The sequence below is a fragment of the Notamacropus eugenii genome, chromosome 2 (genome assembly GCF_028372415.1).
Source record: "Notamacropus eugenii isolate mMacEug1 chromosome 2, mMacEug1.pri_v2, whole genome shotgun sequence".
NCBI classification, from domain to species: Eukaryota; Metazoa; Chordata; class Mammalia; order Diprotodontia; family Macropodidae; genus Notamacropus; species Notamacropus eugenii.
This window is the reverse complement of record NC_092873.1, coordinates 121,162,989-121,189,679: the sequence shown is the minus strand read 5'-3', so window position 1 is coordinate 121,189,679 and position 26,691 is coordinate 121,162,989. Positions and strand designations below refer to the sequence as shown.

General features: G+C 35.5%; 1 protein-coding gene across 9 annotated transcripts in view; it reads right to left on the bottom strand.

Annotated features, from left to right (window-relative positions):
* The window catches only part of MLIP (muscular LMNA interacting protein), a 384,978-nt gene that overhangs the window by 81,943 nt on the left and 276,344 nt on the right, over positions 1 to 26,691 (bottom strand). For 8 of the 9 annotated variants that reach the window (XR_011974323.1, XM_072642491.1, XM_072642487.1 and 5 more), the window contains one exon: positions 19,952 to 20,083. Coding sequence is in view for 8 of the 9 variants with exons in the window: in XM_072642491.1 (XP_072498592.1) it covers positions 19,952 to 20,083 (132 nt within the window). In the remaining variant the exon portion in view is untranslated. Of the gene's footprint in view, positions 1 to 9,339; positions 15,403 to 19,951; positions 20,084 to 26,691 lie in introns of those variants that run through there. The other variant, XM_072642493.1, reaches the window with a different exon arrangement.

Here is a 26,691-nt window from a genome sequence, read left to right as displayed (position 1 = left end):
AGTAAAATGAAGAGTATTCATCATGACCTTGGCATAAAGGTGGTTTGTGGTAATAGTCACAAACTCTATGACTTTAGTAATGAAAAATACATGTTCCTTCAAATTTTCTTTTCTTCAAATCAACCCTTTTGTGTGAGGCTGCTTAAAGTCACAGTCTTAGTAAAAGTATAATCAACCCACAACAAAATTTTTAAGTTTTCTTCACTTCTGAAAACATACTCATACACACACACACACACACACACACCTCTTTTTTTCTTTTGGTTGTTATTTATTTTTTGAGAGAATTTATATTTGAGAAGGGAAACCTGGCGCACATTTTTTTCCCTATGGATGGAGGAATGCTTTGCATTTCATCATCATAAGTTAGTTTATTAAAGAGTTCTTGAGATCAGACCTTGAGAAAAAGATGGGGAAAGAAGGCAAGAAGATCAAGAATTAGTAACCACAGACACTGTTCTGCTCATGGCTATGTGACCTAGGTTTAATTTTTGAAGACTATTAGAAAAAAATTGAACAAAAGTTCCCACTAATGCATCTGAATCTTCCTTCATAACTCAAGAACCAGTATTGTATACATATGCTTTTTTGTAGAGCTAGGGACACAACCTCTGGTGCCAGTGGTCTAAGAAATTTGCAGATGAGGCAATTCCATTCATCAGTTCAAGGAGGCCTCTTCCCTCGTAATTTATAGTCTTAGAGAATGACCTTGAATATCAGGAGGTTAAGTAATTTACCCAGCATCCCATAACCTGTCAGTCAGAACCTGAATTCAGATATTCCAGGCTCTGAGACCAACTCTTCAGTCACTATGTCCCAATGCCTCTTATAAGCAATTAATTATTTTTTCCTATAGTTAAGTAAAATAAAAAAAGCTTCTTTTGGTCAATATGGAGCACTATGATAAGTTATTCAGAAACTGCATCAGGTTACTATATCCATTGTGAAACAGAACCCACAGCCTTCTGTTTGTAATGAAGTCTACAGGCATATTAAAGGACACAGGAAAAGCTTCTTCAAACTCCAGAAACCATTATGGCAGGGAGATGCCTAAGGGTTTGACTACATTTAAAGGATTAATTAGAAAAAACTCTGAAAATCCATAACTATTGAAAACATCACTGAAAGATTTTCTTTTTCCTTATTCCATATAATTTCATATTTTGCTGTGGAGTGACTCAATAGGCCTTTCTGAACAGTTCCCCCTTTGCATCACCAGTTCATATTTTCTTTTCTGAGGATTCTCAATGCTTTTGGCATACATTTTTCTCTCTTCATGTTTCAATATTTTAAAGATCTTTTCTCTTGAGTTTTGGGCAGGGAAGGAGGTTTTCAAATTTTCCTAGAAGAGCCTCTTTTGAACTAACCTATACTCACTATGACTTTTAAATTTCTTTCCTCATTAAAATATTACTTTTATCTCACCCACAACTTAAAATATGCAGTGTTCTTCTTGCTACCTACAGTGGCCAAAATGCAGACAAACTTCTCAATCCTAAATAGAAGACCCAGATTTGGAGAATTCCTACTAGGTTCTTGTGCACTGTACCTCATTCTCATTCCACATGAAGTGAGCTGATGGCTAATCATTAGACCAAAAACAAAATGAGAACCTTTGTGTCAATGAATATATATATATATGTATGTATGTATGTATGTATGTATGTATGTATGTATGTATGTATGTATATATTTTCTGAGTGTCCTTACAGAAAATTCCATACTTCAGTAGATTTATAATCTCATCAAGGTAAATGATTGCTTCTGTGGCTCCAGCTATTTAGATCACAGACTATCTATGTCTATTCATCTCCTGCACCTCTTGTTAATGTCCTTCCATAAATCATAAACAAGTTGTCTGCCCAATAGGGGAAGAATTTCTTCAAGGACCATTGACATTATATAGGTACAAATATAGAAGATAGGCTGTCTTTTTGGCATCTGTATTTCACCCCCCATTACACCACCTCACTACCACATTTCTGGTAACATATTTACTTGATAATATATTCCATGCATTTATACTTAATATGTTTTCAGATAGGCACTATAAATGTTGCAGTGGAGATGTGAGACTGAAAGATGACAAACAGATGGTCATTGTGCCTCTTGTACCAGAGCCCACAAATAAAGGTGCCATAGTAGATAAATAACTGCTGTTGCTTCATAATATTTGTGTGATCATGAGCAAATAACATAACTTCTCAGTTCCCCGGTGAACCTATTAAAACTGAAAGGTACAGAGCATATGCCAATCTGATGGCAGAAGAACTACTTACAATGAAAAAAATCACAAAACTAGTTTTTGCTTTATTTTGGTTTTCTTGAGCAATTATCTGATATATTTCATGCTGATGATCCTCCCTAACTCTTTTTTTTTGATAGTAGACTGTAGATTATACATAATCACTATACAATTATACATACCCATTTTCGCATCTCTCAATTCCTCTTTAGTTGGTCTGCAGACTTTTAATTGTTAACGTATTGTATGATATCTTATATATACTGGTGCTAAATAAATATTCCTTGAATTGAATAGGAAATTCCAAATATAATCTAATCAGAAAGTTCTCCATGTCATTATCTTGTTGTAGACATTTTTTCTCATTTGGATTGTTCAGGATTTCATTCTTAGAATTTCACCCACGACAACTTCCTGCCCCTCTTCAGTCAATTTGACTTTTACAGTTTCAGGTTAGAAGAAAGCACTTAACCTTTTCCTGAACTCCGTGGAAGCCACTGCCAGACTATGTCCACTACTTTCCCTATTGATCATAAATACTAGGACAGCAGGTTGCTTTATCCTAATTTTTGCATGGTTTCCACTTCACCAATCAGTTTCTCCTTGTTGAGTACCATAAGATCTAGAATAACAACACTTATCCCTAACTCCCTTTTGAAAGGTAGATATATGAGGAGGCAAAGCCAAGATGGTGGTGTACAGGCAGGGACTTGCCTGAGCTCTGCCCCAGATCCCTCTAATTACCTGTAAAAATGACTCTAAACAAAATTTAGAGTAGCAGAACCCACAAAAAGACAGAGTGAAACAAATTTTAATCCACGATAACCTGGAAGGTTGACATGAAAGGTCTATTGCACCAGCCTGATAGAGGAGTGCAATCCAGCACAGGCATTGCCAGCACAGACCAAGTCCTGGTAAAGCCAGAATAGGCCTTGGGGTGACAGAATCACTGGCAGCTATGGCAGTTTCAAGTCTTTTCAACCCACAAACACCAAAGACAACTTAGAAGGTCAGCAGAAAAAGTCTGTCAGACCTAGGTGAGAGAGGAATGTAATCTATTTCCTACATCATCATAGCCCTGACCCCAGCAAACCAGGAGTACATCTTGGAAGTGACTGAATCAACAGCAGTGGTAGTGGTAGTAACTGCTTCCAGAGCTTTCAATCCACATATAGTAAAGGGATCAAAAAACAGGTCAAAAAGGTACTACAGGGATCCCTTTACCGGCATTGAGTCAGGACTCTGTTGCGTTGTCCATACTTAGATCTGGGTCCCAGTCTTGGGTGGCAGTCTTGGGTGAAGAGGACCACTGGAATAGCAGAGCTTGTGGCAGCAGTGGAGAAGGAACCCTCCTAACAATTCCAGGACAGAAGAGTGCTTGTGGTTACTCACAGATCAGAGCACAAGCCAAGAGAGGAAGATACATTTCTCCTCAGATAGTACCACCTTCAAAGAACTGAAAAATTAAAGATCCCCAGAAGTATTTCTGAAAACAGCAGGACAAAACCTCTGAATCTTGGGACAATATGTCCCCTACACTGGAAGCACAGTCCAAACTTAACAAAGAGTTAATAAGTCAGGTAAGGGTATAAAAATGAGCAAAAAAAAAAACAAAAACAGGTTATAGAAATTTATTTGGTGACAAAGAAGATCAAAACATACACTCAGAAGAAGACAATAAAGTCAAAGCTCCTACATCCAAAGCCTCCAAGAAAAATATGAATTGGTCTCAGGCCATGTAAGAGCTCAAAAAGGATTTTGAAAATCAAGCAAGAGAAGTAGAGGAAAAAATGGGAAGAGAACTGAGAGTGATGCAAGAAAATCATAAAAAATGAGTCAACTGCTTGCTAAAGGGGACCCCAAAACTGCTAAAGAAAATAATACCTTAAAAAATAGACTAACCCAAATAGCAAAAGAGATCCAAAAAGTCAATTAGGAGAAGAGTGGCTCAAAAGCAGAATTAGCCAAATGAAAAAGGAGGTCCAAAAGCTCACTAAAGGAAATAATTTCTTAAAAATTAGAAAGGAGAAAAGAAAGGTAATGACTTTATGAGAAATCAAGAAATTATAAAGCAAAACCAAAAGAATGAAAAAAAAGAAGACAATGTGAAATATCTCATTTGAAAAATAATTTACCTGAAAAAATAGATCCAAGAGAGATAATTTAAAAATTATTGGACTACCTGAAGGCCATGATCAAAAAAAAAAAAAAAAAGAGCCTAGACATCATATTTCCAGAAATGATCATGGAAAACTGCCCTGATATTCTAGAAACAGAGAGTAAAATAGAAATGGAAAGAATCCACTGATCACTTCCTCAAAGATATCCCAAAATTAAAGTTCTCAGAAATGTTATAGTGAAATTCCAGAGTTCCCAGGTCAAGGAGAAAATACTGCAAGTAGCCAGAAAGAAATTATTCTAGTATTGTGGAAATGCAATTAGGATAACCCAAGATTTAGCAGCTTCTACATTAAAGGATCAGAAGGCTTGAAATATGATATTCTAGAGGGCAAAGGAGCTAGGATAAAAACCAAGAATCACATACCCAGCAAAACTGAGTATAATCCATGAGGGAAAATAATTGATATTCCATGAAATAGAGGAATTTAATGCATTCCTAGGAAAAGATCAAAGCTAAATAGAAAATTTGACTTTCAAATACAAGACTCAAGAGAAACATGAAAAGGTAAACAGGAAAGAAAAATCATGAGGGACTGATTAAAGTTGAACTGTTTGCATTCCTACATGGAAAAATGTATTTGCAATTCATGAAGCTTTAGGATTGTTGGAGTGAATATATACATACACACACACACACACACACACACACACACACACACAGATGGCACAGGGTAAGGTGAATATGAAGGGGTGATATTTAAATGAATGTGCTGGGAGAAGGAGAAAGGGAGAAGTAGATGGGGTACAGTGAGGGGAAGAGGGAAAAAGAGAGAGGGAATGAGTGAAACTTACCCTCATCAGAATTGACTTAAATAGAGAATAATATACACACTCAATTGGATATGGAAATCTGTTTTATCCTACAGAAATGTAGGGGGGAAGGGAGGTGTGTGAGAAAGAGAATAGATTGAGGGAGGGAGTAATCAGAAGCAAACACTTTTGAGGGGAGACATGGTAAAAGGAGTGAATTGAATAAGTGGGGGGCAGGATAGGATGAAAGGAAATATGTAAGTCTTTCACAACATGACTATTATGAAAGTGTTTTGCTTCACTATAAATGTATAACCTATACCAAATTGCTTGCCTTCCCAATGAGGGTGGGTGGAGAGGGAGGAAGGGAGAGAATTTGAAACTCAAAGTTTTAAAAACAAATGTTAAAAATTGACTTTACATGTAACTGGGGAAAAATTATATATTAAATAAATACAAAAAAAGAAAGGTAAATATGTGAAATAATAAAGAAGACACACATTTATTGTATGTTCTGCTTTTAGCAGGAAGAATCCTTGAGCAGATCATCATTATTTTACCCTGTTTTGTGTTATATTTGTGATTCACATTACAAATTGGTCATTGTTTTACTATATACAGCCAGTCTGCAGTGCATTCCCATAACATTATCTTTCTTTCTTCCCACTTTTATCCTCATCTAAAACCTCTCCACCATGCTTTCTTCTTCAACTTTATTAACTTCTAAACAATTTTATATACACTTAACATAGGGGTAACCAATGTAACAGGCTCATGAATATAGCTCACCAACTTAATAGAGATGTTTTCCTGTTTTACTTTAATTTTTAAAATTTATTTTTAACATTACTTTATTTAAATTTTGAGTTCTACATTCTCTCCCTCCCTCTTGCCACATGCCCATACACTGAGAAGGCAAATACTAGATTAGTAATACATGTGAAGTCATGCAAAATATTACCATATTAACCATGTTGCAAAAAAAAAATCAAGAAAAAAACAAAGCAAAAAAGTATGTTCAATCTGTACTCAGAGTTCATCTCATTCTGGAGGTGGATAGCATATTTCACCATGAGCGTTTTGGGTATTGTCTTGAATCATTGCCATGATCAGAGTGGCTAAGGCTTTCATAGAAGATCATGATTACAATATTTCTATTACTCTATATCATGTTGTCCTGGTTCTACTGATATCATTTTGCATCAGGTTTTTCTGAAACCATCCTGCTCATCACTTGGATGATGGAATTCCCTCACAGTCATATACTACAGCTTGTTTAGCCATTCCCCAATTGGTAGGTATTCCCTCAATTTCTAATTCTTTGACACCACAAAAAAGATTTTATCAATATTTTTAATATATACATCCTTTTTGCCTTTTCTTCCTATATCCTTTGGGATATAGACCTAGTAGTATCATTGTTGAGTAAAAGGACATGCACAGTTTAAGAACACATGTAGAGACTTAAAGAGTCAGTTAACATATATAATGCCCTTTTCAAATGCTTGCTTCAGAAATACATCAAGTTGGAGGGGCTGAATCCATGTGGGTGGGACTTTTTTTAACTTAGATGATCTAGAAGTTGCCAAGGCATGCAGGGGCTAAAAAAGTCCCAGAGACAGCTTTATTACCTTTTAGGGAAAACTAATCCTTATTGCAAGACTTTGAAGAATCCTGGTCCTAGACCATTAGTTGCATGCAGATATGTATGTATATATGTTTATGTATATATATATATGTATATATATATACGCTATATACACATCCACATATGTGTGCATGTATATGTTAGTGTATGTGTTTGAACATTTGTATAAGTTTATGTGTATATCATATATATATATATATAAAAATGTATATATATATATATATATATATATATATATATACAAATGCATGTGTGTTTAGGTAGAGATACATCATTCATGAAATGAACTATTGCCATACCTTCAAGCTACAGTCCAATTCTTTCTCCTCCTCTTCATAGCCAAACTCAAAGAAAAAAACTTGTCTACACCTGTTGTCTCTCCTTCTCCCCTCAATCATTCTTTGACCCTTGACAATCTAGCTTGTCTCCTCTCAATCATTCTTTGACCCTTGACAAGCTAGCTTGTGACCTCATCACTCAAATGTAACTGCTCTCTCCAACTAAAGTTAGCAATGACCTCTTCCTGACAGATCTGATTATCCTCTTTTCATTCTTCATCCTTTTCAAGTTCTCTATAGCATCTGATACTATTAAACATCTTTTCTTCTTGGATAGTCTTGGAAGCTTTTCTTGGCACTGCTTTAACTCGACTCTACTCTGACCTATATGATCATGGCTTTCCTATTTTCTTTGCTAGTTCATTTTCAATATCATAGTAGCTAACTTTGAGTATAACCCAATGCTCTGTTTTAGTCACTCCTCTCTTTTCTCTCTAAACTCTCTCACTTGGTGAGAGATCAATCCGATTAATTATTATCTCAAATCTCATGACTCTCAACTATACTTATCCAGACCTAGTCTCTTTCCTCAGCTGTAATCATTCACCCCCAATATCTCTTGGATATTGTTTAAAAGTGGATGTCCCAGAAATACCTTAAACTCAACATGCCCAAAACAAAATTCACCGTCTTTTCTTAAAATTCCACTACTCTTCTGAATTTCTTTTTTTCTGTTGAGGGCACCATCATCCTTCTAGTTACCAAGATTCACAATTTTAGCATTGTCTTTGAATCTTTGGTCTCCTCCATGCCACATATCCAATAAGTTGACATATTTCAGCTTTCTCTCATACTCATTGCCTTCTCTCTATTCACATGGTTACCACCCTAGTTCAGGCATTCATCAGTTCTCATCTAATTATGATAATAGCTTCTAAATAGGTAACTCTGCCTCAAATCCCTCCCCTCTACACAGCTCCAAAAGCAATTTTCTTGAAGTGCAAGTTGGACCGTGTCACTTCCATTCAGTAAACTCCAATCCTATTGTCTCTAGGATTAACTATAAGTTCCTTTCACTTTCAAAACCCTTCATAGTCTGACTCCAAACTCCCTTTTCAACAGTATTATATATGACTCCCTTTCTACATCTCATGATACATCCAAATTTACCTCTTTGCTCTTCCTCATAAATCATACTAAATCACCCACTTCTTTGCCCTTGTTCTCTTCCAAAATGAGAATCTATCCCCTCCTTACCTGGGCCTCTCAGAATTCTTTTTTCCTTCATAACTCTGTTCAAGGAACACCTTCTGTATGAAGTTTTTCTTGATGCCCTCAATAGCTTGTGCCTTCGCCTCATGAAAATATACCCTTGTATTCATTTTATATGCCTAGTATACATCTATTTTTGTATGTTTTCTCCCCCATTAAAATATAAATTTTTGAGGGTGAGGACTTTCTAATTTTTGTAATAATATCCTCAACACTTTGCAAGTTGTCTGATTCTCCTTAACTCTAATGTCTTCTGCGAAAAACTATCTCCCTCTTATTCTGTATATACTGTGTTTGCACACAGTTGTTTTCATATAGTTTCCTCCCATATATTAAGCTACTTGTGAGCAGAGGTTATGTTTCTTATTTAGCATCTTCAGCACCAGGCATGTAGTAAGTGTTTAAATGCTTATTGACTTCTGAATTTTTACTTAATAGGTATTTCATACATGCTTATTGATGGATTGACTCGACAGAATCAAAGAACCATTGAATTCCTGAAGATTCATTGTAGAGACCTGTAGACAGCATGTTATAATGGAAATGATGTATAACTTAAGAGTCAAAAAATTTGCATTCAAATCCCAGCTCCAATATTTTCTATTCCATGAGTTATACTTGGTTTCTTTATTTGTAAAATGCAGATAATAATATTGGCACTGTCCATCTCCTGGGTTATTGAGACGAGTGCACTTCCTCACCAATAAAGGAATATAGAAGATGAGTCACTTTTACTATTATATCAGGCATCCTACAATTAGAACATCTTTTCTGCAAGTGAAATAGGTAACAGCTTGTCCTTTGTCTATGTTTCACTAAGTGGTTCATGAGCACTCACCTGTTTGGACAACTACGAGTAAACCAAGATTGTGATTGTAATTGCATTTGAGAAAGATATAGCCTAGGACAGGATATTTTTCTCCCCTTAACATACTGCATCAAGTCTATAAAAATGGGTAAACACCTTCAAAAATGAAATAGATATTTTTATTACTTTACAAATCTGAGCAGACCATGTACATGTTTGATGTTCATTATACTGCACCATCACAAATTGCACCAAGTAACAAAATTCTTTATCACTAAAGCATCTGCATCAAGGATTCAGATTGCTTGCAATGACTAAAAAGTTTTATCTTTATTTCAAAATAACCATCTTAAAGTTTTTAATATCCTGAGATTGTGTTCTTTAAATCCAAATCTGTCTCAGGCAAGGAATTAAAATCAATCCATCATCATTCTGCAGTATGTTTTTTTTTTCCTACTTCACAGCCAGGCAGTTAGAAGAAACACAACAACTCAGAAAGACAAAAGAGCAAAATGTATTCACAAAATCTCTTGCAAGTATCACTATCAGAATTTTATGTTAAAGAAGGAAATGAACCAGATTCATGGAGCTGTCTGAACTTTTAACAGAAAAGAAGAAAAAAAAAGCAATGTTTGCTAGAGATGAAACCAAAGCCACAGGAGAAGATGTGCAGTGAATAATTTCTTTCATAGCAAATGTGCTGTTTTATTTCAATTTAAAGACATTTGAAGCATCTTTAACCTTTATTTTGATGACACTGACATCAGACAATCTCAAAATGTATTGCCTGTCTTGCAAAAGCTAGGGAAAAGGCAAAAAGAAAAGAAACCCTTAGGAGAACTATTAAAGTTTTCTAATGTTTTAATAAAATATACTAAAGGAATTCAATAGAAATCCAGAGTGAGAGAACAAGTGACATACAAACCAAGTCTGAGCTCCTGTAATTACTGACTCTTTGCATTCTGGTAAACTACTTTTGCTTATTATAGAGAAAACAGGTTGCAGCCATGTAAAGAAAAGTAGACCACAAATTTGTACAATCATTTTTCTCAATTCTAGCTATGAAATTTTTTGGGGAAGGAAGGGGAAAAATAGCCAAATTCCTGAACTAACAATCTGGTGGTGAAAATGGGTACCAGCAGCTTAGGAAGCATGGTTAAGACTGAGATGAAAACTATTAATTATGACCATCATATGACAGGTAGTTTGTTTTAAGGCACAAGCCTTATCACTTTTATAATACATAAAAAACATTTCCTGTTCAGTTGTGTCCAGCTCTTTGTGACTCTATTTGGGGTTTTCTTGGCAAAAGCACTGGAATGACTTTTCATTTTCTTCTCCAGCTCATTTTACAGATGGTAACTAAGGCAAACAGGGTAAAATGACTTGCCCAGGGTCACATAACTAATAAGTGCTTGAAAACAGATTTTAACTCAGGAAGATGAGTCTTCCTGATTCCAGGCCTGGCACTTTATCAACTGTGCCACCTAACTGCCCCTAACAAGAAACACAGATCCCTTCATTTATTTTTTCCTTCAAGGCAGTCCTTTGCTGAAGGCTTAAAATAAAATTAAGTCCAATGATAATCAGGTAACGTCCAAGTCTTAAATTTAATATTCATATATTCTTTGTCTCCATTTTCTATTTCTCTTTTCATTTATTTTCATGAGTTTGTACTTGGAAAGAAGAGATAACTAAGGTGTATGTGGTGAAACTTTCAATAATGCTAGTGACCTGGGGAAACAGAAAGAAAAGCTAACAATACTAAGAAAGGATGGGGAATAATTACATTACCAACAGATCCAGTGAGATAGAGAATAGTATAGCCCACAGGGGATGACCTTGAAAACAGGCATCACCTATGTGGTGTAATTTTGTAGGTACCCCCCCCCAGAAAAGGAAATTTGGGGTCATTAAAATCTTAGCGAATTTACCTAAAGGCAATCAATCTACCATTGTCCCCTCCTCTTGATCAATTCTAGGCACAGTTCACTGTCCTTTTGCTTTTTGTCCAAGACATAGAATGTTCTAAAGGACTATTTCCAGTGGCTTAGACATTCAGTTTTACAGTATGAACAATAGATATTCTTTTGATTAATAGTTCAGGACTTGATGCAAACAGCTTGACAAACAATGTTAACCACAAACTGCAGCACCCGAAGGACCTGAGCATGTTTGAGGAATCCTCCTTCTACTTGGACTCTTCACTGGACCTCCTTCATAACTGTGGAAAATTGTTTTGGCCAGCATAGAACTGTATTTTTGTCCTCTTAATATTTCTAAACAGAGGTGTCATCAACAAAGTCATCTCTCTTATTGTTTCCTTTAAGGAATTATACATAATTAGAACACACTCATGGGAATCACCTCATTGGCAAAGACATTTTTCTTTAGCAAGTAAAATGTTTTTCTTTATACTTAACAACAAATAAGTAGAGTGAGATCTTTTACAGTCATCTATACAGTGTACTGCTTATTGCATATATGTGTGTATGCTTATATATGTATATATGGTGTATATGTCTGTGTATGTATATGCATATATACATATATATATTTACACATATATGTGTGTGGTCTTTTGTAAAATGTCATTTGAAAAGTCTGCCTATTTCCTTCTCCTATCTTTATCCAGGATACTCTTAATATTTGTATTCTGCAAATAGGAAAATTGGAACATGGATCAATACTCATTGATGATTTTTCAATCAACTTTCTTGGTAGCAACACCTGTAATTCTTTTCCAAATGTTTAATAACCATTTTTATTTATCCCATCAAACCATATACACTAAGTATCTTGCCATATGCCAAACCATTCCCACCATCTTCTCCTGGAATAGCAAGCTACAGATTATACCTTCAGAGAAGACACTCCACCTCCACCCTCCACTGGAGTTACTCCATTCATATTTGGAACACCTTTTGAGGCTGAGTTATCTAGATAGATTGAGACAGCAATTTCAGACTCAATTAAACCCATTATATCTAGCCAACCCCAATCTTACTCCTCATCCTATTTATCTATCCATACTATACGTGTCTTTCCCTTTGCCCTGCTGTCATATGTGTAACAATACTCCCCACTCCTTATGCCTATATGGTCCACCTCTCGTTCTAGAAACGTTTATCAAATCAGTGGTATATTTGATTCTGGAGAACAAGTGCTGGCTGTCTAATGTCATACTTATCACTACTATTTTTCCTCCAATTACCTCATCACCACTCCCTAACATAAGTTGTCTCTCAGACTGTAAGCTCCTTTAAGGGCAGGATTGCTTCACTTGAAGTAATTGTATTCCCAGTCCCTTCCCCAATGCCTGGCAAACAGTAGAAGCTTAATGAATACTTATTTATTCTTTTCAGATCTTTTAAAAATCAATCCCTCAAAACTATATGATATCTCATACAGGTACCATCTGGGTATACTTGAACTCTTTCAGTTCCTTTTCCCATCTTTGGTATCTTTTTTTTTCTACCTCTTCAAGTAACACATCAGGGATTATGCTGTTAGAGCCTAAATGTGATGACCCCTTACTCTTGATAATAATATTGACAAAAATAATAGCAGCTCACATTGACATACATTTTCTTCTCACAACAACCCTGTGAGGAAGATGCTATTATTGTGGATCAGGAAATTGTGGCTCAGAGAGGGTAAACAAGTGACCTTCCCAGAGTGACATCACTAGTAAGAGTCTCAAAAGTATTCAAATATGGGGTTTTTTTAGTTCAGTATCCACTAGACTAATTTAATAGTTTGTCATTATAACCTTTACATGTACATACATGCATATATATATACAAATATGTATATATAAACACATGATTTATCATGTCATCTTCCTTTCATGATTTGTTTCCTAAAATTCTCTCTGAATGAGGTGACTTCATTAAGTTTCTGATTAAGCTTTCTGTAAAATTATTTTTCCTTCATTGTTTCTCACTGTTGAATGAGGTGATATTTTTCAAAACATTCTACCATCCTTCTTCATAAGATTTTAAAAGTAATTTCCTATTCTAAATCTGTATTGCCCTTGCTTGCCACATCTCTCAGGTTGGTAAAAGAATCCAATGTTTGCTGGCCAAAAGAGCATTCTAAGCTCTCCTTATCTCTGTATTGTTGCAATTGACTAAACTTCCTAAGAAAATGGAAGTGATCTGGATCAATATCTGCTCTTTTTCTGTATTCCCATTTTAAAATCAATAGTTTATTTCACTAGCTCAGATAAGATTAATTTTATTTCAAACTCTATTTACTAATTTGTCATTATATTTAGTCTTTACTAAGAAAATTACCTAACTGTATACAGACAGCTGATTTGGAAATGAACCTCCCGTCCCCCACCTTGGAAACGTTTTGGGTTTTTTTTTTCTGTTGCTTAAGATACAGTTTCTTTTTTGTGGCATTATTTTGTACTTATTATGTCCAGTGCCTCCTTTCTATTTGAGAAAAAATTCATTATTTATAGGCACCAATATTGATGATTATCCAAAAATCAATGCATACTATTTGGTGTTATTTTTTTACTCATTATACTCCTCTCTATACTACATACATCTTTCACATTGTAGAAGTCTTTAGACCTCCTAGATGATTTCTTGATTATGATTTACATATAAATGGTGATATAGCTCTCATTGATTCCAGATATAACATTCTGATGAAGAACAATAATGAATTAGAACCCAAGCAAATATCATGTTTCCTTACTTGCAAATTAAGTTTTAAACTACATGATCTGTGAATGGACATAGATTTTAGACATTTGAAATCATTCTTTCAAATGCTCACCTATAATCCATATCCTGGCTATGGTTGAATTCTTTTTTTTAAATAAGAACTTTAAAGATATTTACTGAATAATTTCTTTGGAATTAGTGTACACAAGATCCCTATGACCTTGAAAATATGCTAACAGTAAAACTCCCTTAGCAGAAAAAAGAAAGAAAAGCATCACAAATAGCACTTTTGCATAAACAGTACTGTTACACAAATATACTACTAGCAAGTCTTTATATGACGCAAATTTAAGAAATAATTAGGCACCAAATACTCAACCAGTGGTCATCGTGACAAAAAGCCTCAGAGTGTTGTGTTTTTTTTTTTTTAAATTCAGAGAAGTGACATCAAGTTTTTTACTTACATCAATAACTATTGAAGAGAGAAAGGGAAAATTTCCCTTTACAACATAGAGCAATACACACTAGAACTTTAAACTATTTAAAAATGAGTTTAAAAATAAATTTTCCAGGGCACCTAGGTGATGCAGTGGATAGAGCATGGGCACTAGTCAGGAGGACTTGAATTCCAACATCAAACACTTACTAGCTGTGTGACCTTGGGCAAGTCACAACCCCAATTGCCTTTCTGACCAAAAATAAATAAAAAAATAAAAAATAAACTTGGCTCAAAACAAAAAGGTGAAGATAGGAAACTAGTTTACCCTATTCATAAAGAAGGAGTATAACAGAAAAAATAATGGACTTAGAGTTACAAGACTTGGGTTCAAACACTATCTCTTCCACTCCCTACCCATGTGACCTTCAAGAAGCCACTCACCCTCTTTGAGCTTCAGTTTCCTCATCTGTAAAATGAGACTGTTAGACTAGATAGCCTCCAATGTGTCTTCAAGATCTAAATCTATAATCCTACGTCACTGTCAAATATCCAACAGCACCTATAGAAAAAAAACCCACTTTTTTTTTATAAAACTTCCCACATTGTAAACCAAACACTACATGTAAAATTTTGAGATGCCCACTCATCAAGCTTATCTTTGCAAATGAAGAGGGGATTCCAGTGAAGTTAAGCCAATAATCAGCTTTGATAATGTCCAGATTTTTTTAAATCATTTAAATATTTTCCCCAAAATATGATGCTTTTAATAAAAGTTAGCAGTTCCTAAAGTAAACACACAATGTTATGACAAAACTGAATAAAACATTTCAATTGAAAAAGCAAATGTGAAAAAAATATCTTGATATAAAGCATGAAAGAAGGAAAGGTAAGTCTTGACGAATTCACCAAAAGGGGGCCCAGTGAGTGTATTTGGCCCACAGACTATCATAGGGATGACCCAGGGAGGGGAAGAGGAAGGTCACAGTTGTAAGACAGCTTGATGCATCATTAGGCCGAAAGCTGAGTTTCACCCACATTGTCATCAGTGTTGAGTATCAAACGGGGAGAGCTTGGCAGGGAGGGGAGGTAGTGCAGATCTCTAAGAAAAATCAGAAGAGAAGAGGAAAAGAAAATAGCATGAAGTTGAAAATCATGTTGAGAAACCATCCTTTTAAGTTCCTTGTGAAGGAACAAAAGGAAGGTTAAACCAGAAATACACCCAAATGGGAATTTTCACAAGTACCGAAGCATAGCCCCACCCACTCCCAAAGAAACTGGAAGAAAGAGAAAATTAAAAAGACAAGGTTGAATGAAAAGAGAGCTTATCTCCTTCATGCTTAAAATAAATAAACTTATCCAAGTAAAGCAGATGGCATGAGGCTTGGGATCACAGAATCCTAGCAGGTACCTAAGGGGTCATCTAGTTAAACCACCTTATTTTATTGAGAAAGAAACAGACAAAATGACTTGTCCACTGTCAGCATCAGAAGCAAGATTAGAACCCAGTTCCTTTGACTCCATAATCTATGTTCTTTCCAATACAAATGAAAAATATTTATTTTAAATTCTAGCCTATATACACATAAGCACTATACACAAACACACACACACACACACACACATACTTCTAAGACTCATTGAAACTAAATGACAACTCTAATTTTGAAGCTTGAATTTACTGATTTTAAGAGAATACTCTAGCTCTTATATATGTTTCTAAGGGTCATCACTTGCTTTTCATAAAAATTAACATTTTTTTCCCACCAAAGAACTTTGATCTAGTTGAGGAAATTAGACAAAGTAAAATAAGGCATGCATTCTGTCTTCTTCATCAGAATTTTTAAAAAGCAATTTAGTCTGTATTTTAAAATTCATCTTTGAATTAATTTCCTATGACTTTATGTCTATTTGACTCTGAAACAACAGATCAATTCAATCAATTTTTTGCTTTTCAACTCTATCTTTAATTATTAATCGACAGTTTGTTCTTAGAGTAACCTTAACCTATCAAAATAAATCTAAATCTACAAAAGACAGTATGAAGATCTTTGAAGGAAGATAAAAGGAAATTCACAGACAAAAAGAGAATGCCGTGTTTTTAAGTGATCTTCAGGACAGGCTAGCCTGCATGCCAGAAAATATTTGTGGAGAATTCTGTCTCGCCTACAACCCTCCCCAACAGCTCTTTCTGTTGGTGGTTAATAAGTCACAGTTATCTAATTATTGATTTGCTGTGACACTTTGCTTTTAGTACTCAAAGTTCATCTTCAGTTCAAAAGACTGTCCTTTTCACACTACAGTAAATATAATTCTGTCTAGTTTCATCATGTTTACAGTCAGACATTTTGCAACAGAGTTTAAAATCATTTTTTATAGCATTGGAATTACTTGGGAAAACTTACTGACTTCATAGTTCTATCCCTACTGTCTCCTTTCAAGTGGAACTGGTCCTGGTAACAAGAAGATTAGTAAATATGAGCTACCTCAATTTGGCCTAACAGTGTTGCTGACAATTTTTCCATTACATGGGTGGATGAGATCAACTGAGTTTGGAACTATTCAATTTACTCTGTGGCAACAGTTTGAGGAACACAAAAGTCACTTGGATAAAATATGAGGTCTTGTAATAATAAATCTCTGGATCAAGTACTAATTTCCGGTGCAAGTATTTCCCCTCTTCACTACCCCCCCCACAAAACAACCTAAGTCTTTACGTTCTCAGGTCTATACTCATGAGTAGTCTTTGATGCCACTTTAAAAATTCCATTATTTCAATTATGGATTTCAGAAATAAAAGATAGAATTGCTATTCAAGTATAAAGAAGGATATTATTTCTAAATTCATTGAGAAGCAAATTGTAATCTTTGTTGTCTCTCTTACGTGCAATGCCCCCATTTTCATTATTTCTACATGTACTTAGAAAATAGAAGAAGACAAGATATTTGAAATTCTACATACATTCTTATAACAAATGGTAATGACATTGTTTAATCCTGACATAGTATACCATCCTTTCTTTGGTTCCAAGTTAAAACTGGAGAAACCTCTAAGAGTAAGGTGATTAAATCCAAACATGAAGTAGGTTAAAGCAGTGTCTACATGACCCCACAACATCTGGTTAAAAGCCAAAACCTTCATAATTTTCTAAGGATTTGCTCTACACATTGCCAAATTTTCAACTCAACTCAATATGCAGAAAAGAGGCAGCTTGTTATAGTGTGTAGAGAACTAATCTTGGAATCAGGAAGATCTAGGTTCAAATCTTGTCTCAGATACTTACAAACTATGTGACCCCAGACAAGTTACTAAAAATAAAAGTTTCCTCAACTGCAAAATGAGAAGAGTAAGACTAGATGATTTCCAATGTTTCTTCCAGCTCTAAATCAACGACCTGTTTGGTATCTTGTCTGAGAGTTCCTAACAACTAAACAAAAAGACGTGGTAACAATGAGCCTGTTTCCTTTTAATGAAGAGAAGTATTTATGCTTGGTAATGGAATTCTTCATTTGGAATTGATTCTAAATCATAATAAATTACTTAGAGATTAATTTGACATTCTGCAAATTATCTTATTTTAGAAAAATTACTAAATCTGAACATGTGCATTGCTAAAAGAGAAGCACATCATCATGAGTTGTTCGTTTTACAGTATTAGACCCTTTTCAAAAAATTCATTCCCAGGTGACTTTTGGTAATGGAGAAGGTTTAGTTTAACTTTTAATACTTTATTTTTCTATACAATGGCTTTCTAAATTAATTTTATTCATTTTGAAAAAACATTCAAATGTCTAAAATTTCAGTTTAAACAGAATATTATGGTGTCATGTACATAGTAGAATATAAATAGCTTTGATGATGATGAAAATATGCTCACTGATTTGAATTACAATTCCTATAGTGTGTAGAATTAAGTGTGGCAAGGCAATCATCAATACATTTTATCTGTTTTATTTAACTGGAGGGAAATATTTTGCTATAAACAGTGGAAGAAATCATCTGCAATCACAGTCCTCGATGGCTTGCATCACTAGCATTTTAAGTGATCCAAACACTTAGCAAACTCTCACATTAGTCTTCATAAGAAATATATAGACAAATGTCAAATATTTTAATTTCAATTTTGTAAAATATGCAAATTAAGGCTGATGTTGGAGAAAGTCATTAAAATTGACTTGTTCAAGACAATGTTGCCAATCTCCTGTCTCACTTTGCTTTAGTATCTTAGCATCTCTCATCCTATGCTGATCATAACATGAATTATCACTACGATTCTCACACAAACCACATCTAAATGTAAAAAGGCTACGATCACACTCTAAAACACCAGGATTTAATGCTCACATCAATCTTTACTATATCAATTCATGACTTTCAAAGACTCCCTGTGTTTCTTTTTCCTCCAAGTAACCATTTTAAAATTTAAATAAGGATGGCCTATCCATATTTAGTATGTTTTCATCCAATAAAAGGAAATCATGTCAAATCTGACTTAGAATTATTTTTCAAATTGTGTCATTGTAGAGATAATATGAAATAGTAGTTAGAGCACTGGGCTTATAGATAAGAAGGTATGGGTTCAAAACCTTCACCTGCTTGTGACATTTACTCCATGTGTGATCCTGGGCTACTCATATACATTCTATGTATCTCAAGATATTCTCTATGAATGATTGTCTAAATTGTAGATAGTCTAGTTGATGAAAAGAGTCCCCACACTTGGAGTTCCCTATGCTAAGGAAATCATAGATCCTAAGCATATTGATATGTATATATATATATATATATATATATATACGTATATATATACATGTAGACATCATAGAGACATACAAACATATAGAGAGAATGAGAGAGTATTGATTCAGAATGGGAAATATTTTTAATAGCTAATAGACCATCTATTAAGCCTCTAATATGTACTATTGGTATAAGGGAAATATAACTTGATCATATATGCAAATGAATTAAATTCTAAAGCACTAAGGTGACTTGAACTCAAGTCAGTAACTCAAAGTGATCATCAAAAAATTCTCATCAAAAGCTACATGACTTTGTTTTAATAAGAAAAGGATTGCTTTAATTCACGTAAATTTTCCTCTTCATTTGTAAGTAATGAAGCAAAACAAGGATAATGTGATTTCACTGATGTCAAGAACTTGTCAATGGGCAAACTCCCTCTGTCAAAGTAGGTCAGCACCTTTCTTCCTAAGTACAGTCTTAGGTAGTTACTAGGGCACTGAAAGGCCAAGAGACTTGCCTGGTCTACACAGCCAGTAGATATCAGAAAGAAGACTTGGACCCAGTCTTCTTGACTTCAGGTCTAGCTCTCTATTCATTATGCTATCCTGCATCTCAATATGGTATAGGAATAGTTTGAGAGAGAAAATATTGTATCATATAAGTCATAATTATCCTCACTCTTCTACCTTGGTCTCCAAAGCAATCAGCTAATAGTGGGTTAAAGTCCTTAAAAAAATATCTCTGAACTTCCTTCAAAGATTATGCTAACGATTAAACACATTCTATTCCCGTTTACTAATAAAGGCAGCTTATTTTTTTCCAATGTTGCCCTTCCAGTGGATACAACTCAGATCAAAGCAGACTATAGAATTAGTCATCATAAATATATTCAATCTGGTATACTCACCTGCCCAGCAAAGAGACCACTGTTTTCTTCCAAGTATTTACTGAAAGGATTTGGCTCATATGTCTCCTCCTCTTCTTTCCTCAATATTATTTTGGATTTTACTGAAACTGGTCGAATTACTCCAGGTTTTGTCTTCATACACAAATGAAAACATAAAAATAAAATTACTAAAAGTGAATTAATATGCTTTATAATCTAAGTATTCAAACACTTAATTCAATTGTGTTTAGCTTTTCTTTCTGAAAAAAATCTCACCAAGGTAAACAGGGGATGAGGAAAAAATGAAATGAAATGAAATTTTAATTTACAGAAAAATATGATCACCTTATTATAGATATAAAAGGAATAACCAGTTGTACATAATAGATTTGCAGTTCCAAGTTCAAGAATTTTTATATTCATTCTCTAAATTCTAGCATCATGGCATTAAAATGCAAACAGTTTTTCTTTTCCCAGGCAAATAGTTTCCATTATCTATGTCAGTCACTATTATCCTCATGCTCAAGACAATTCTTATCGAGAAAACACCAGGAAATGGTATTTCATACACACAGAAGCCCAGATGAGGTAAAAAAAAAAAAAGTCAAAGAAATGATCAACAAACTTGTAGAATTATTCCAAATAGATACAAGTTGAACAAAAGTTGGTGACATTCTTGCTGCTTAAAACTACAGTTCCTTTTCGACTGTAATAAATAAGCCCTATTCTGGAAATGCTGTTCTCACATAAATCAAACCCTTGGGGACTACATCTATCTCTCTGTTCTACAAAGAACCTGGAAGGTATTAAGGCCTGAATAACAACAGATTCAAAATATTTTCTTGCCTCCATCATAGACTTTTCAGAGCAGAGGAGGGTTGTAAAAATCCTTCACATATATCCCAAATTTAGAAACTTTGAGCAACTCTGCAGACAGGGAACTTTGGGTGATATGGTAGATAACATATTGGAATTGAAGTCAGGAAGACTAGAGTTCGAATCCTACCTCATACACTTAAGTTGTATGATACTGGACAAGTCACTTAGCCTCTGTCTGTTTCAGTTTGCTGATCTGTAAGATAAGGATAACGGTGGCATCTACCTCACAGGAGTATTATAAGGATCAAATGAGATAACGTAAATAAGCACTTTGTAAAGCTTAGAATGCTACATAAATTTACCTAATCATTGTTGTGCTGGTGGTGATAATTATTATTCCTAGGTTGAAGAGAATCTTAAGAATAACAATTAATTTTTTAAAGGAAAAGAAATAAGAATCTCCTAAATCTGCTATCTATCCCTCTTCCAAACCTCCCTGAACAATGAAGTATAACTACTAAAGGACTTCAAATAAGGTAGGGAATAGAAGGCTACCTGCAAGACCTCGTACACCCATGGGAATACTAGGAGAGATCGAAAACTATTTATATAGTTTTAGAAATTATAGTTTTATATCGTTTTAGAAATTTGTACCATTTATAGTTTTAGAAATTATAGTGTTAGACTTTTAGTCGTATAGTTTTAGAAATTTGTACCACTGGGACCCCCAGCTAGTAAGTGCCAAAAGATGGAGTGTTTGAGCCTAGATTCTCCTGACTCCAAAACCTCACTGTATCTACTTTTTCATGCTGCCTATAAATCTTCAATACACTGTAAGCATAACAACCAAAAATCTTCAGTGAGTCATAGTATCCAGTCTTACTTTTCTTATATCCTTCCTTAAATCCTTCCCTGAATATAAAATTTCAGGTCCCAGTTAGCTAGTGGAGGGAGAGCAGAGGTTTAAGGTTCATTTTAGAGGTCCACCAAATGTCCTTGAAATGAATGGATAAAGGAAGGAAAGAAAGGAAGGAAGGAAGGAAGAAAGAAAGAAAGGAAAGAGAAAGAAAGGAAGGAAGGAAGGAAGGAAGGAAGGAAGGAAGGAAGGAAGGAAGGAAGGAAGGAAGGAAGGAAGGAAGGAAGGAAGGAAAGAAGGGAGGAAGGAAGGAAGGAAGAGGAATGAAGGAAAGAAAGAAGAATGGATGGATGGATGAATAGACATTTTTAAGTACTTATTCTTTTTCAGGAGCTATATTAAGTTCTGGAGATAACAGAGAGGCAGCAGTAACTTCCTTCACTTAGAACAATTCTGACCCTTCATAAATGATTGTCTCTTCATTCAGTTAAAGATTCAAAAGTACTTTTGGGGTCTCAAGCATCTAAAACCTAACTAATTTTTCATTTCTCCCCTTCTCCATAATATAACACATTAATATTACACTCTAAGTTTGACAAAATGCTTTTCTGTTAAATATCACCCTTATTTTAGAGGTGAGGATTTTGGTGTTCGAAGAATGACTTGCCCAAGAACATATGATTAAAAGTGTAATACTAATAGCACTAGAGAACAAAATTAGTGGAATAATAGTCATAAAAGAGGGAGGAAAGCTAGCTCTGTTTGTAGATGGCATGATGATATAATTAGCAAACCCCAGAGAAGAACCAAAGCAAATGGCAGAGACAATTGAATAACTCCTTCGATAAAGTATCAGGGTAAAAAATTTATTCACAAAGTTCATGACCATTTCTATACAATAACAAAAACCTGGAAGAAATAAACAAGAGAAAAACCATTCAAAAGAACTAAAAAATGTTTTAATAGTGTTTTAATCTACATAAGATACACAGAATATTAACATAAACACAATTATAAAGCACTTTAAAGAAAAAAAGAATAATAAACAATTGGAGGGATGGTTACTATAAATGTTTGGGGCATGTCAATGAATTACAAAATAAATTTAGTGACTTATTTCTTTTTGTGTTATCTACATTTCTTCTTGGTATTTCTCCCGACCTCTCAGAGAGGTATCCTACATAATAAACAATTTTTAAAGAAAAAAGATGAAGACAAATGAGTAGAACCATTCAATAGACTGAAAACATCTGAAAATATATGATTTTCCACACTAGCGATTTCCCAAAGGAACGTAAATTAATGGGGTTTGGGAGAAGGGAGTATCTTCTCATATCTTTCTGTCAAGCTGTGATTGTCGTTTGTAATTTTTCAGCACTTGCCTTTGATTGTTTTATAATTGTTTTTTATTCTTCGTGCACTATTTTTCTTACTGAATATATTGTTTTCTTGACTCTGCTGATTTCACTCTGCATCAGTTCATCTGAGTATTCCCAGACTTATCTCTCTCATCAAAATTAATCATTTCTTACAGTACAGTAATACTGTACTTTTATAGTTTTTTTTTACGGTTAGCAAAAAACATTTATTAAATGCCTACTGTTGGTAGGCACTGTGATAAACTCTGGGGACACAAAGAAAAGCAAAAGATAATCCCTGCTCTGAAGAAGCATGTAGTCCAATTAGAGAGATAACATGCAAATAACTGTACAAACAAACTATACACAGAATAAACTGGAAATAATAGCCTGAGGGAAGTCACTAGAATTAAGAGATGTAGGGAATGTCTTCCTATATAAAGTAGAATTTTAGGTGGGTTTTGAAGGGAGCCAGGGGAGATATCAGGAGACAGAAAAGATGGACGTATTACCCAATTATAAAAATTTCCCTGCATCCCTTATCAATTCTCCCCATGCCCATCCCATGATCCTTTTCTTTTCCATTTGATGTGAACACTCTTCTCTAAATCCCTGCCCTCCCACACTTCCTGATACTGAATTTCCCTAGAAACTCTTATTCCCCTTTTCTTAAGGATGGATGCAGTCCATGGAGGCACATCTCTTTCCAGGATAGTATTCTTCCTAAGCAACAAATCCTTACAGATTATACCCACTGTAAGTTCCCCAATTCAAACTAGAAATTCTATTTCTCTCCTCATAGGAATGAAAAAAGAATTGTCTGACCACAGAATTAAGGTTTGCTACACTCTTTCACATGTTAGTCCCACATTTTGCCAACTCAACCATTCTCCAGTAGTCCATTTTCCTTCTGAGAGATTGTCTATTTTCCTTTCCTTATCGATTAATCTGATTAGGATACATTATAAATTCTTCTCTATTCTCTATGTTCTAATTCTTTTTTTTATGCACCCTCCCAGTATGCAGTTTAGCTTTACAATACCCAGTGATTAACCTGGAGTGGGAGAAGAGCAGGTTGTAAGATTAAGTCAAGTCTATTCCTCCACCATCATTTCTCCTAATTATGTACAACTTTCACTTTCTCACTTTTTGTACTTTAAGAAAGAAATCACTGTTTTATTGTTTTAACTGTTTTATTGTTAGCCCAATATTCTATAATTTTCCCTTTTAGTTTATTTTTTTCTTTTGCCTCAAGAGATGGAATAGTTTATTTTGTTATTTGCACCCTACTTGGTACCAATATTTATTTATTATTCTTGTGTTTCTTTCGAGTTCAGTATTAGTAAACTGAAAAACGTCTCATCATTTTTTTTCTAGGAATGCCTTGAATACCTCCCTTTTTTAAAACATCTATTTTTTTCATTGATGATTTGACTCCAGTGTGCAAAATATGTCATTTGGGGATGTATCTTGAGTTCTTTTGCTTTTGGGGGAACATAATATTATTTGACATTCACTCACTGTTCATTTTGAACACCAAATAGAGAATATCTCTTTACTTTTATTCTTATTGTCAGTTATCAATGTGTTCTACAGTTTACTCTTTGCCAATACAGAACAGAGTAAAAAATGAGTTCACCGTAAGTCCATATCACAAAGTAGTGTCATGGGCTGAATACCAGACACCTAAAAGCCTTTCTCAGTAAATTGTGATTCCATCTTTAGGTGCTTCCTTGACCTGTCATCCTAGCTATCTACCATTTAACTTTGCACATCAGCCTTTTCATAAAAAGGAAAGCTAGCAGAATTTTCACCTTTAATTTCTAGCCAAAATTCTGTCCTTGCTTACTTGGCTCTTTCTGGACTCAGTGGGACTCTGGTTCTCTGATTCTGGCAATGAAAAGCAATCTAATTTATTAAAGCCATGTTCATGCTAAAAATATGGAAAATTATAGAATATTGGACAACAGTAGTTTCAAGAGGTCAACTAATATATCCCCATTGTGAAGCATAATTGCATGGAAATCAAACCAAATAAACAGATGTCTTTCGTTAATTTGGGTCCCACATCAAAGAGTGGAAGAGTGTCCAAAATCTTTACTGAATTAAACTGAATACTTAACGATCCCAGGGAAAGAAATTCCACAGTCTTCCCTTTGGCACATTACATAGTTTAATGGGGGAGGGAGGGTGATGGAAGGAGCATGTAATAGGAATTATGAGAATATCTCAATGAAATATCACTTGTTCAAAAATGAAAGGATGAAATCTAAAGTGTACCAGGTGGTGACACAGGAGTCTTTCATATTAATAATCACTCAGAAACAGTGAAAACACAGCTGTAGACAACAATAACTCCAGCAGATTTTCCTGACTGGGAATGTCTACTACTACTGGTGCCACTTTGGGTTTCCTGTCCTTATTACCCATTATTACCCTGTCATTATTACCCAAGGACATCATTTCCTCTCCTGAGCACATCTACCCTTCTCAGGATCCTAGAGATGGTTCAGAAGATGAAGGGGACCCAGATTGAGATCTGCATAGATGTTATATTTAGTCAAAATGTACTTCTACCAGGGGGCGGAGCCAAGATGCCAGAGTAGAAAGACGCACATACACATAGCTCCGAACCCACAACCCACAGAACGGCTAGAGGGGATCAACTCACGGTGAATTCTGCACCCAGAGGCCACGGAATATTGGAGCGAGGGAGATTTCTGTTCCGGAGAGACCTGCAAACCTCTCGCGGGGGGTCCTTCGCACTGCGAACTGGGCTCCCGGACTGGGAGCTGAGTGCAGCCCTGCAGCGTCCGTGACACCATGAGGAAAAGATCCGAGCGGGCTACAGGGACGGGATCTCCAGCGGCCACGCGGGTCTCTCCACCCACAGAGGGACCTGCAAACCTCTCACAAAAGGTCCATCGTGCTGCAGATGCGGAGCCCAGCCCAGACCTGTGGCGGCCGCGGCTCCGAGAGGTACAGATCCGAGCAGGCTTCAGGGATGGGATCTCCAGCAGCGGCACAAGCCCCTCCACCCACAGGTGACGAAGGTCGGTGAGAGAGTCTCTTTGGCGGGTCGAGAGGGGAGTGGGGTGCCCCCATAGCTCGGGCCCCCCCGGGAGATAGAAGCTGAGAGGCGGCTGCAGACAGGGGCTCCCCAAGCAGGTGGGAACCTGGATCCATTGTGGAAGGTCTGTACATAAACCCCCTGAGGGAAATGAGCCTGAGAGGCGGCCCTGCCCCGACCTGACCATCTGAACTTAATTCTCACACTGAATAGCAGCCCTGCCCCCACCAAAAGCCCTAAGGCTGGAAGCAGCATTTGAATCCCAGTCCCCAAACGCTGGCTGGGAGGACCAGGAGGCGAGGTGGGTGTGAGGAGAATATTCAGAGGTCAAGTCACTGCCTGGGGAGAATGCCCAGAAAAGGGAAAAGAAATAAAACTATTGATGGCTACTTTCTTGGAGAACAGACATTTCCTCCCTTCCTTTCTGATGAGGAAGAACAATGCTTACCATCAGACAAAGACACAGAAATCAAGGATTCTGTGTCCCAGCCCACCCAATGGGCTCAGGCCATGGAAGAGCTCAAAAAGAATTTTGAAAATCAAGTTAGAGAGGTAGAGGAAAAACTGGGAAGAGAAATGAGAGGGATGAAAGAGCAGCATGAAAAGCAGATCAGCTCCCTGCTAAAGGAGAACCAAAAAAATGTTGAAGAAATTAACA